At 30.3% G+C, this 12,272-nt stretch overlaps 1 protein-coding gene and 1 pseudogene across 2 annotated transcripts; one reads left to right on the forward strand and one right to left on the reverse strand.

Annotated features, from left to right (window-relative positions):
- Positions 1 to 3,643: 3,643 nt before the first annotated feature.
- On the reverse strand, positions 3,644 to 6,038 carry LOC111633473. Of its 2 annotated transcripts, XM_023378057.1 has the most exons (3): positions 5,953 to 6,017; positions 5,619 to 5,687; positions 3,644 to 4,973 (listed from the first exon to the last, which is right to left on the reverse strand). In XM_023378057.1, exon 3 carries the CDS (start codon positions 4,961 to 4,963, stop codon positions 3,929 to 3,931), a length of 1,035 nt encoding a protein of 344 aa, XP_023233825.1. In that variant the 5' UTR covers positions 4,964 to 4,973; positions 5,619 to 5,687; positions 5,953 to 6,017; the 3' UTR covers positions 3,644 to 3,928. The 2 variants fall into 2 exon arrangements, with proteins under 2 accessions (XP_023233825.1, XP_023233814.1); XM_023378046.1 differs by lacking the exon at positions 5,619 to 5,687 and having other exon boundaries at positions 5,953 to 6,038.
- Positions 6,039 to 6,411: 373 nt separating this feature from the next.
- On the forward strand, positions 6,412 to 9,348 carry LOC111633644 (annotated as a pseudogene).
- Positions 9,349 to 12,272: the final 2,924 nt, after the last annotated feature.

A 12,272-nucleotide genomic window follows, 5' to 3' on the forward strand; every position in this document is an offset into this window, starting at 1 on the left:
TTAGCAATTCCACCGTTTTCCTGGTAATTATTTGAAACTGTCAGGTATAGTTCGGTGGGTCGCTCGAACCGATATCCCGTAGGGGCGAATGAGGCGAATAGGCTAAAGACCACCCGGGCTATACATTGGCACAGAGACTGGGATTAGCCTGGCACGTGTCCGGCTGTCTCACCTTCAATCTAATGACCGGACAATACACGTGCTGGTTATATCTTGCCCGTCTATACAAAGAAATCGGCCAACAAGTTCGTCCCCTTGTTTACAACTACCCATTCCACCCAATAGTGTTGTTAGCTCGGTTGCTTAATCCCTTTCCGACTGGGAACTGCTTAGATGTGGGAACTTGCCCTTGGCCATGATGGTTAAATATTGGTTTATACGCTAAAATCGTCATCTCAATCAAATCGCCCGACTGAGAGAAATGCCTTTCATTTAAACAAATCGCCATTATCAAATTTTGTCATTTATGGCCAATAAATTGGCTTATGGCCCGGATTAAGCTCGTAAAGTAGATGCTTTTTCGGCCAGCTGCGACGGGGTTAGTTCTTCTCTTTTTTTTTCTATTTTGGCCCCTTTATGCTTATTTTCTCATATCTTCTTTTAAGTAGGTCTGTTTCCACCCGCTGATCGTAATTTCAAAGTCAATATATAAACTTGCTTTGACGTAACCGTAAGTTCGTTTGAATTACGCCAATAGAATTGACCGAAAGAACAGAAAAGCGTATTATTTGACTGAATATAAAGCCAAAAAAACTCGATGGTAAGTGGCGCTATCTTGCGTCACGAAATTAAATCACATCTGTAATCATAAAAATCAAATAAATTCATTGTTTATCTATAATTAATAATTAAAATAAAATCGCCATTTTGAATTTTCAATCGTTACAATCGTCGTAAAGATATTTATAAATCGATTTTTATAAATTAATGCGGAACGATTTTATACATTTATCGGGTGTTTTATAAGCGATTATATCGAATTTTATAAAAGTATTGGTCGAAATTTTGTTTGCAGAAAGAAAATAAATTAGTGACTCAGCAGCGGATGATCAGGAGACCACGGGGTTACGCTCGTTAACAGTTATTGACCTCACAATAAATGATCGATCTTAAACGATGTCTTTCACAAATGTTTGATCGTAAATACAATCGATCAATTTACGAAATAAGTTTAAATATGTATTTAAAAATTAGTTTACGTGTTAAATATACTTCTACTTATTGTCTGGGGGTGGTGGCAATTCCATGTTTATTGGAGAATTACCCGATGTAAATATAAGAAATAAAGAATTGTATAGAAGTAAAATAACAACCAACCTCTAAACTGCGGCACATAACCTTCGAACGACGGCCATTGTTTATGTTCCTGTCAGTGACTGTTGTTCACAGGTTTAATTGTACTATAAGGAATTAAATATAAAAACCTGTAATCGAATTTAAACTGAGTCTACAAGGTGTATTAGGTTAATAATAGACTATTAAAGTTTATATAACTTGTAGGTAGCCTGTAAAGTACGTGTATATTAAAGCCTATTATTATACTTATCCTACAGATTAAGTAGTAGGCTGTATGATGTAAGTAAAAAATTATTAATAAAATAAATAAATCCTGTCCATTAGTTCTACATAGATCACTACATGTATAGAGAGGTTAATATATGTATACACAATGTTTAATATCGTGAAAAATGTATTGAATAATTAGCATATATTATGTAAGATTAATACAGCAAATAAGTAATAAACAATAGTATATTTTTACTATAAGAAAATAAAGTTTAATTATGTTAAATCCTCTTTTATAATGAAGTTTTATTGTAAGGGGTAATATAGTTTATATATATAAACTATTATTATTGATATTGGAGAATTTAGTGTATGGATTTACTGTATCTATTGTTTAAAGCATGGGCTATATATATGATCGAGCTATTGTTAAATTGTTCGAATTTAATTTTCTTTATTTATTCTCTAAATTCTAAATAAGACTTTTAACAAATAAATAAAATCTTTTATCGATTATCTATGCAAATATCTATAGATAATCGTCAGCATCAGTTATTAGAGCCAGGGGCCTTCGACAACTTCTATGGGGCCTGAGGTAGAGAAGGCCTCTTTTGGCATCTATTATGGCGTCTTAATTTTCTCATGACCGGGAAAATCTCCAGCTTCCTCCTCTTCCTTTGGCTAGTGATCACTGATGTGTTATACGTGAATCGACTTGGATCCTAAGCTAATAGCGTTAAATGACGAATAAATAAAAAAGTTATAATATAAATTATTATGAATATTTTTTCAAATTTTCTAATAATTATATAATTTTGAAAGAATTTTATCGACGTGTAATTTAATAGATGAATTTATTATACTTAAAAACAGACATACACACTTAAAGTGTCTCAAAAACATACCTGTAGAGTGACCAATATACCGTAAACTTTTAATTTTTGGGATGAAATATACATTGAATGGTTCAATTATTTTATGTTTTATTATTATATATCATAATTTAAATGCATAGAATAAATAAATGTGTAACAAGGTAGTGAGTGCTTCTGTATCTTTTGATAAGGAAGAGAGACTTCTAAGTCCTTTCAATTGCTCATAATTTCGATATATTTTACTAAAGCTCTAAATATCTTCATTAATTAATCAAATATTTATTCATATTTAGTTATGTAAATGTGAAAACACATACAAACAATACAGAACACTACAGGAATACCTTCTCCATTGTTTAATACAGTAATCAAAGGTATTGTATCAGACAAAATCGGGTCTTCTCCCCTTTCTCCTTACACAAGTAGAAATGTGAAGCCCTGAGATATAGATTCGTACCTTCAGGCCCTATATATTATATAAGTATTTAATGTATAATTTATGTGGCTTTAATTTAATTTAAAGCCTTAAACTTTATCATTATCACTATATTTACTTAATAAGAGCGATTATATATATTTTGTTCAATCGAATTTTATAAATTATTAAGTAAATTCCTCATAAAGGAAGGTGGAAAATGTCAACACCAGGAGAAGGGAAAAAATAAAAATAATAGAATAAATTTTATAAAAATGTAATAAAAAATTTATTTACGAGTTTTGTATTAATATTAAAAATTTATAGAAGTTTGCTCTTATGAAAAAAATTTTTAAATTATAATTTAAAAATTTCATTGTTTCTATGACACAACGTGTCTATTGTTACCTCTTAACTCGTGTAATTAATTAACTATTTATTGTTTGAATATTATTATTATCTATCAACAGTAAACAATGCTGAAAAAATAATAATAATAACATACAGTTGACCCCCTATAACACTGTTGATAATTCCATTTTATATGAATTCCATGTTGTACGAGTCACTTAGATTTTACAAATACGTGAGCCGTTTACAGTCCGGCACACGTATTTGTAAAATCTAAGTGACTCGTACAACATGGAATTCATATAAAACGGAATNTGTTTTTATACAGAAAATGTTAATAGAAATGATTAGATTTTCGTCTCGAGAAAATAAATAAATGGAGTTTTTATAGTTTTTAAATTTACTTTTAAGTATTATAAATCTATAATTAATTAGTAATTATATATATAAATATAAAAATAAATTTATTTATTTTTTAAAAAGTTTATTTTTTTAGATAATAGATGGCGACACGTACATTTAGATTTATCCACGGATATTGATTGATTCAAGATAAATAATAAAGTTGAAATGTAGGACGTGTCCGGGAAAAAGAGGACTTTTTTTGTAGTTATTCAGAAAACAGCTTGCCATTCTCCATTTTATGTATTTTAACTAATCTTTTCCTAAATGGACTTAAAAATAAATTTAAATAGTTTAAAAATTTTGATTCGCGTTATAAAATTATTCACAGAAACAGTTTTGTTTTTTTTTAAATAAAAATTAATTAGTATCAACAAATTCATTTCCAGAAGGAAGCATTGTTAATTTCGATATTTTCACTTTCATTAATCGGTAACGCCGCCATCTTGATCCTTTCCACAAACTTATCAGCTTCACTGTGTATTTTGCTATTGTAATAAATTGTGGATGAATTATTTGTAGACATTTTCGTATCAATTTGAGGATATTTTCCGAACATTTCCGAGGACAAATTATCCATGAGAAATTTTCTTTCACTTGAATAATTTTGAAAATCTGACCACGTTTTGCTTTCTACTGAAGAATTCTTTTTGATTTTAGTTGAAGAGGTTTTGGGCATCGATTTCTTGCATCTGTCATTTTGCTGGTTTGGCTCAATTTCGACTACAACGGGACTATTTTTGATAGGGCGATCGTACAGTGTTATTTCAATACGATACTTGAAACCGTCATTTAAACGAAAGAGAAATTTAAAAGAACCATCTTCCTTGTCCATAATTTCGGGCAATATCTTTTCACCATTTCCATTATCTGCCAATCCCGATAACGATCGCAAGGTCATGAAGTACCACGGTTTGCAACTCTTAACCTTGACTTCTAACTCTGTTCCGTATTTAAATTTAATTTTCTTGTTAATTTCCAGGCATAAATCTTCCGGTTTGATTGGAGAACATTTAATATAACCTATAGAATATTTAGCATTGGATACGTCTGGTACGAAGACCAAAAAGAGATGAGATAGAATTTGCTCTTCAATGTCTTCGATTCGAGGAATGGTATTGATGTGTTCGGATTGTGGAATATTTCTGAAATTATCCGACAGAAGTTTGCTGGTTTCTTTTATCCTCTTCTCTATCTTTTCTAAGGAATTAAATTTTAATTTTACAATTTCCTCTAATTCGTTTAAGATTTCCATTCTGATAACGTTTAAAAGTTCATCTATACGCTTCTTTATAAAACAATATTTTTGTTCCATTAATGATCTTGCATTTTGGATCCTTCGTAATTTATTAGAAATACTCATTGAGTACTTCTTCGCAGTATATTTCTCTCGCCTAATTGAAGTAGAAGCCATCGAATCGGCACTGAAAAGTATTCATTTTAACGTTACAAAGTTTCATAATAGAATATTAAACATTTTAAAAAACGAATTGCATAAAAAGATAAACGTATAAAAGATACGTAGAATTAAATATAATCAACTCGAATAAATTATTCCCACCACCGATTATTGGTCGTGGGTTCGCTCATGAAAACGCCACGTTCTCTTCACGTGTCAAACACCTAAATAAGGCCCAGTTTCACATAGAAAGTCCTCCCCGGAAACATTCCTCTTGATAGACCGCACATAAAATTTCTCAAACCAAATTTATAATTATCATACACAATTTCATAATGGCAATAATCAAATCCATATTTTAAACGAAATATTGAACAATTTGTCATTATCCCTCCGTCATTCTGATTGATGCCATTATAGAACCAGACCGTCACTAGTGGGCATAATTGGTTTGGTTCGATGGAAGGAAAGCAAAGTTATCTGCTAATGAAAATGATTTTCTATAAGAAATTGGCCTCTTTATTTGAAGAGAACACGGAAAATTTCATTCCGCTTAATCAGGTGTGAACCCGCGACCAATGTTAAGTGGTTTTATTCACTCTGGTGAAAGCTGCCAAATTGATACAATTGGCCTTTAGAATTATTTCTAACCCCTCTAAAAATGTCTAACCTTTCGATGTCTGATTTTAAAACAATGGACTGTTTTTACGCTTGTATTGTTTCTTCTTCCAATTCCAATCTAATTCCAAAATATTATATATTAAACCAGATACACGAAATATAAATTTAAAATTAATAAAGTTATTGGAATTGTCATATTGCAAATATTAGAGCGGCCGGATGGCCGATATGTCGGGTTCGTCCTCCGCTACCCGGCGGCCCCATTGTGAGCCTGGCCGAATCCATAATGGGTTTGCAAAAAGATGCCCTCTTAGTGCCCACAGGGCGGAAAGAGTTTTAAAAAAATATATTAAAGCGTAATATTCACGTATTACGATACTGACCTCATAATTCCACGTAAAATCTGAAATATATCAAAGAGTAAAAATTGCTCTAAATAAACGAATAAAATCGGTTAATGTAAAAATAGAATAAACAAAAATTTAAAATCAAATTTTCCGAAACAGTTTTTTTTCGTTATTTTAATAATTTTAAATTAAATTTTATATACTGTAGGCTATACGTATAAATTTGTATATACGAATATTTTATCAGCTGCAATAAGTAGCATAAATGCAATTTGGCCTCTAAATGTGACGTCATAGAAACCAAAGATATTCCGCTCTACTGTAGAGGGCGTTCAACAGAAAAATACTTGAGGCTGTGAGTAAAACAATTCAGCTGCTAAGAATTTAAATAAATATTATTTACCTTCATTTTTATTATTAATTAATAATTTTTTAATAAAATAATAGTTAAATATATTTTTTTAAAAAATTAAATTTAAAACGGTCGAGAACTGATTTAGGTAGATGTCGCTTTATTGGAAAGTATGTTGTGCATATCTTTGGTTCTTTCGAACTTCAGGTAGACGATAGTCGACTCGGCAAGGATGATTACTGTTTAAGGAAGTGTTATTTTATTATATAATATCTAAATGTGACATTTCGACAATGCACGAAGCTTACCAAATAGTTAAAATCTTAAAAAATCTTTCTGATCAGATAGAATCTTTGGCAGCTTACGATGATTACTTGTTTCTTGCTACGAGGCAAGGAAATTTACTTATGTATAAAGTGGATCCCGAAAGAGAATTAAAGAAATTGGTTGGTGTGGAGCTTCTACGCTCCAATAAAGGGTTTGCCAAAAGACCGATCACTCAATTGGAAGTCGTACCGGACGTTCAAATCTTAATCAGTCTTTCGGATAATGTTGTCATCGTTCACGATTTAGCTCAAGTGAACTTTCCTGTGCTTACGGTTCTTTCCAGGACGAGGGGAGCCACGTTGTTTACCTTGGACGTTCAAAAACAGAAGACGCTCACCGGCGACGTTCAGTGCACCATTCGTATGTGCGTTGCGGTTAAAAGAAAGTTACAGCTGTATTATTGGAAGAATAAAAACTTTCTAGAGTTAACGGGCGATATAAGTATGCCCGACGTTCCTAAAGTAGTCGCTTGGTGCAACGAGTCTCTCTTCGTGGGTTTTAAATCCGAGTACAGTCTTTACACGCTGAACGGAAAGAGTAAAGATATATTTCCGACGGGTAAAACTCAGGAACCGCTCGTGTTGTGTCTAGAAAATGATCAGTTTGCGCTCAGTAGGGACAAACAGATAATATTTGTCGATTCGGAGGGAAATCCGACGCTGAAATTTGGAATCACGTGGACGGAAATACCATTGGCTTTGGCAAACGATCCTCCTTACATTCTGGCGATATTGTCGAATTCCATCGAAGTGAGAACGAGCGAACGACGCGTGTTGATTCAGACCGTCGATGCCAAAGACCCGAGGCTGATAGTGTCGTGCAGACGCGGTCGTTTATTTGTTGCGTCTTTGAATGACGTCTGGTGCGTATGTGCGGTTCACATACAAAACCAAATCGATCAGTTATTAAAAGAAAAACAATTTGAAATAGCGATGAAACTTGTAAACATGACGGATGATACGGACGATGAAAAATATCAGCATATTCAGCACATACAAAACCTTTATGCCTTTGATCTATTTTGCAAAGGAGAATTTAAAAAAGCCATGAGTATATTTTTAAACCTTGAGACCGATCCTTCTCATGTAATAGGGTTATTTCCTAAACTTCTTCCTGCTGGTTATCGCAACAAATTAGAATATCCAGACAAACTGCCAGAGCTGCAAGATGGAGATTTAAAACAAGGGCTTTTTGCTCTTGTTGAGTATTTATTACAAATTAGACATAAATTAAAAGGTGACTTTGAAGGTAGCATGTCATCTTTAACAAGCATTAAAGAAGGAAGTAAAACAATTCGTTCTAAGCGTCAACTTTTGCAAATAATTGATACTACACTGTTAAAGTGTTATTTGCAAACAAATGATGCTTTGGTTGCTTCTTTATTAAGAGTAAAAGATAATCATTGTCATGTTGAAGAGTCTGAAAGAGCATTAAAGGAATATCAAAAATATAGTGAATTAATCATTCTTTATCAGCGAAAGGGATTGCACAGAAAAGCATTAGAGTTATTAAAAAAGCAAAGCAAAAAAATTAATTCGCCATTTAAGGGCTTCGATGAAATAATACGTTATTTACAACATTTAAGCGAAGATGATTTGCCGTTAATTTTTGAATTTGCTAATTGGATATTAAAAGAACGTCCCGGAGAAGGATTAAAAATATTTATTGAAGACATAACAGAAGTTGAGAGTCTACCAAGGTTTGAAATTTTTGATTATTTAAATAATAATCATCCACAGCTCACTATTCCTTATCTAGAGCATATTATTCATGTTTGGAAAGACGATAATTCCTATTTTCATGATATATTGATACGTAAATATTGTGATAATATTTGCGATTTAATGCAGAATAGTTTATTACCAGAAGGACAGACCGACGAACAAGACGGTTATAATGTAGAAACGTTAAGAAACATCAGGACTAAATTAACAGAATTTTTGATTAACTCTGAAAATTATACCGTAGAAAATTTTCCTATGCGATTTCTGCGACATAAGTTATACGAGGAAGCGGCTATTGTTACAAGCAAGTTAGGAAAACACGAAGAAGTTTTGATAATTTATACTCATATTTTGCAAATGCCAGAAAAAGCCGAAGAATACTGTTTACAACATTATAACAAATCAAAACTGGGAGATAAACACGTTTTTTACTATCTTCTTAAAATGTATTTATCCGATAGTGAAAATTTGGATTTGAGGTTTTTATCGTCCGTGCAAATCGAGAAACCAGACGTAAGGTCGGATCATAAAAAGGCTCTCGAACTCTTACGAAAATATCCCGATAAAATGGATCCGCTTAAAACTTTAGCGTTACTACCGTCTTCATTTTCTTTATTTGAAATAAAGGAGTTTTTAAAACAGGTTCTTCTGAAAATTAAGTCAAAACAACACAGTTTGCAACTCGTTAAAAGTTTGCTATCTGCAGAAAACACTCAAACAAGATCATTTCTAATTCATTATCAATCATATAAATTAATCATAACAGAACTGGATGTTTGTAGGGTGTGTCAGAAACGTATAGGTAAAAGTGCTTTTGGACGGTTTCCAAACGGAGTCATAGTTCATTATTCTTGTAAAGACAAATATAATCCCAGTTAAAATATAATGTTTGTTTCCTCAGAAAACTGTGATATTAATTCAGAATCAGTGTGATATTGCAAATTTGAATTTTTAACCAACCAAAGAGAAATGTGGAATTTTCATTAAATAAATCTATGTAATTACTATATATATATAGAGCTATATTTATATATATTATCATATATACAATATATGTAAATTTTAAAGAGTCTGATGTTTATTAAATAATTTCAGAACTTAAAATTTATTTTTAAAATAATTAAACTTTAAAGTAAAAATTTGTTCTTAAAATTAGATAGAAATGTTTTTAATAAATATATCCACTTATTAATATATAAATATAGATGAGTTTATATATTATGAAGTAGAATGAAAGTGAACTTTGGAATTTGATATTCAATTTATATCTATTAATTCTAATAAAATAATTTAATTATGAATGTTTTTATATGTCATTTTTACATAATTGTCTGAAATGAACGACTTTGGATTATTTTACTAATTGTTTTGGAACAATATATTAAAGTAATTCAGAAAGATGGATAATAAAATATGCAGAAAAGTTTATTCTTACTGATTAGTTAATCATAAACTTTTGATATCTTTTCCCAATATTCAGCAGCCATTTAATACTTTATTTTCTGAAATTTCACTTATTCACAGATCTCTGTCATTATAGAAATATTGACCCATATTATTAAATTGTTCTCTTCATATAAAAGATGACAATTACTATTATAAAAGAAGCACAATGAAAAATGCTTTAACTATTTATTGTTGAAGGCTTATTTTAGCTTATAATATAAAAAGATTTAAATGTTAGTGTTTATACACTATCATTAGTTTGCCAATATACTTTTGAGTATTATTAATTAATTTAACCAAAAGTTTTATTCTCTTGCACCAAATACAAGTATACACAGGCCATTCAAAAAGTCGTTAGAAAATATAACGTCAGCAAATTGAATTAAACACTTTATTTTTCAACTTACATTTAAGTTAAAAAGACATTTTACCGTATGGTGTTGCCACAATTCTAAACCCTTTCAGTAAAAATAAGTGCTCTTTGATTATAGCCATTGCACTTTAAAACATTTCACTTTATATATTTACTGCCTGCGAATGCCTTTAATGTCTGTTTTTAAATTTGGGAGTAAAAAAAAGTCTGATGAAGCTAGACGCGAATATCCGATACAAGTTTATGCTTGCATCTATAGCATTCTTTTTACAAATAACTTTTTGAATGCCCCTTGTACAATAGATGAAATAAGTGCTATTGTTAAATAAAGTGAACAAATAAAATAATTTTTAGAAAATTATTTCAATTTGATTGATTGATAGTTTTTAGTTAATGGTATTTTATCTTATTGTAATGTTATTTCTTATCATTTTTTTGTATAATGTACTACTACCATGGCAAAGAATATAAATTTGTTCTAGTCATTTATGGAAGTTTTGATAAACAAGAATCTACATAATTAATGTAAATTTTCTTGATGTTTGAGTATTTTTGTCATGTAAATAATTGAGTAGACATTTTAAAAATAGATTAATGATGTATACGTATTAAAAACAAAATAAGAATAAAAATTTATTTCTGATTTATTGATTTTTAATAGTAAGTTTATCAACCGTTCTATGAATTTTCGTACTTGAACTTTAATGAATTAATGACAGCTTTAAATTCACATCATATGTGAAACTAGAAATGATGATAAATTTTATCAAATATATTTTGGAGTTAAAAGACTATCCAGTAAGATCTTAGCATATTACCAATGTATAGATTTGTTTCAAAAAATTTTTAGCAAATGAATGCATTGAGAGTATATTATTAGATAGGGCAAATAAACCTGCACTATCCAAGGAATTTGGGAGCATGTTTGGAACTCAATAAGACTAGCTGAGGCATTTATTCAGGCTGTTTTAAACATTTCATCTGAGGTAATGCAAACAGTTTCTTTAACTAACTCTGAAACAAAGCATTTTCTGACCCATATTATTGAAACTGTACATGCAATATGCTATCTTATAATCATTTTTTTAATATATCTATTTGATATAATCAATATTATTTTAAAGTGATGAAAATTAAGTCTATATAATTTATATAGTGAATATATAGTCATTGACATTAATTAAAATTCTTTATTTATCTCGGAATATTTGTACTGTTATATGCATACCTCCATAAAATTATATAAATATATAATTTTTTTTTCCTAGACATGATATTCACAATGTTATTTTTATAATCATTATTCATATTTTATTAAACCTTTATACTTTTAAAATCTTATTATCATACTAAAATTTTTCTTAATTTGAAAATATAGCAATTAATAGGAAAATATATATAGAAAAATATATAAAATACTAAGACCATATTCAGATTATGCTGACATTTTGTGTTTACTGGTGTTATCGGAACTGGAAAGGTTCTCCACAGTTGCTTACGTTTGTTGGACTAGACGTTCCCAAAACTTGCCTAGAATATCTAGATTGTTCCAGAATGGAATCAACAAATAGAAAACAGCATTCATTTGTGTAAAGAAATGACATAGCAGAGATGAAACTTCAAGAATGTACTGTAGTAAAAAAGTAGTTTTTGATTATTTTTTACAATTTATTTGTGTGTCATAATTATACACGTATGTATATATATAATGAAATGTTGTAATGTATCTCTCTCTATTCTAATCTTTTTCATCCTTATTCTCTGGGACTCTGAGTAAATTATAGACTAATATAGAAATACTGGACACCACACTCTCCATTTGATCCCCTTGACATTTCATGATAAACATAACAATGATAGGCTAAAATAACCAAACCAAACAAAATATGGTTTTGACTTTTAGGCTGCAATTTGAAAAAAGTCTTATACTTATAAATTCTCACTGTAATCCGTCTGACTTTTCTCAATCTTGAGAATGGAGTTAGATAGATGAAAGCCCAGACCAGATACGGAAAGCTTAAGGCAGGAGGCCCCGATTAATTGTATACGAACTTCCGAAGCAAACCGGAAGTCACATTATTTCAATTCAAATTTATTTCTTAACACTCTTAGCATGTGCAGTGTTGTGCTTTAT

The sequence above is a fragment of the Centruroides sculpturatus genome, unplaced genomic scaffold (assembly GCF_000671375.1).
Source record: "Centruroides sculpturatus isolate CEXI.00-Female unplaced genomic scaffold, Cexi_2.0 scaffold54, whole genome shotgun sequence".
Taxonomy (NCBI): Eukaryota; Metazoa; Arthropoda; class Arachnida; order Scorpiones; family Buthidae; genus Centruroides; species Centruroides sculpturatus.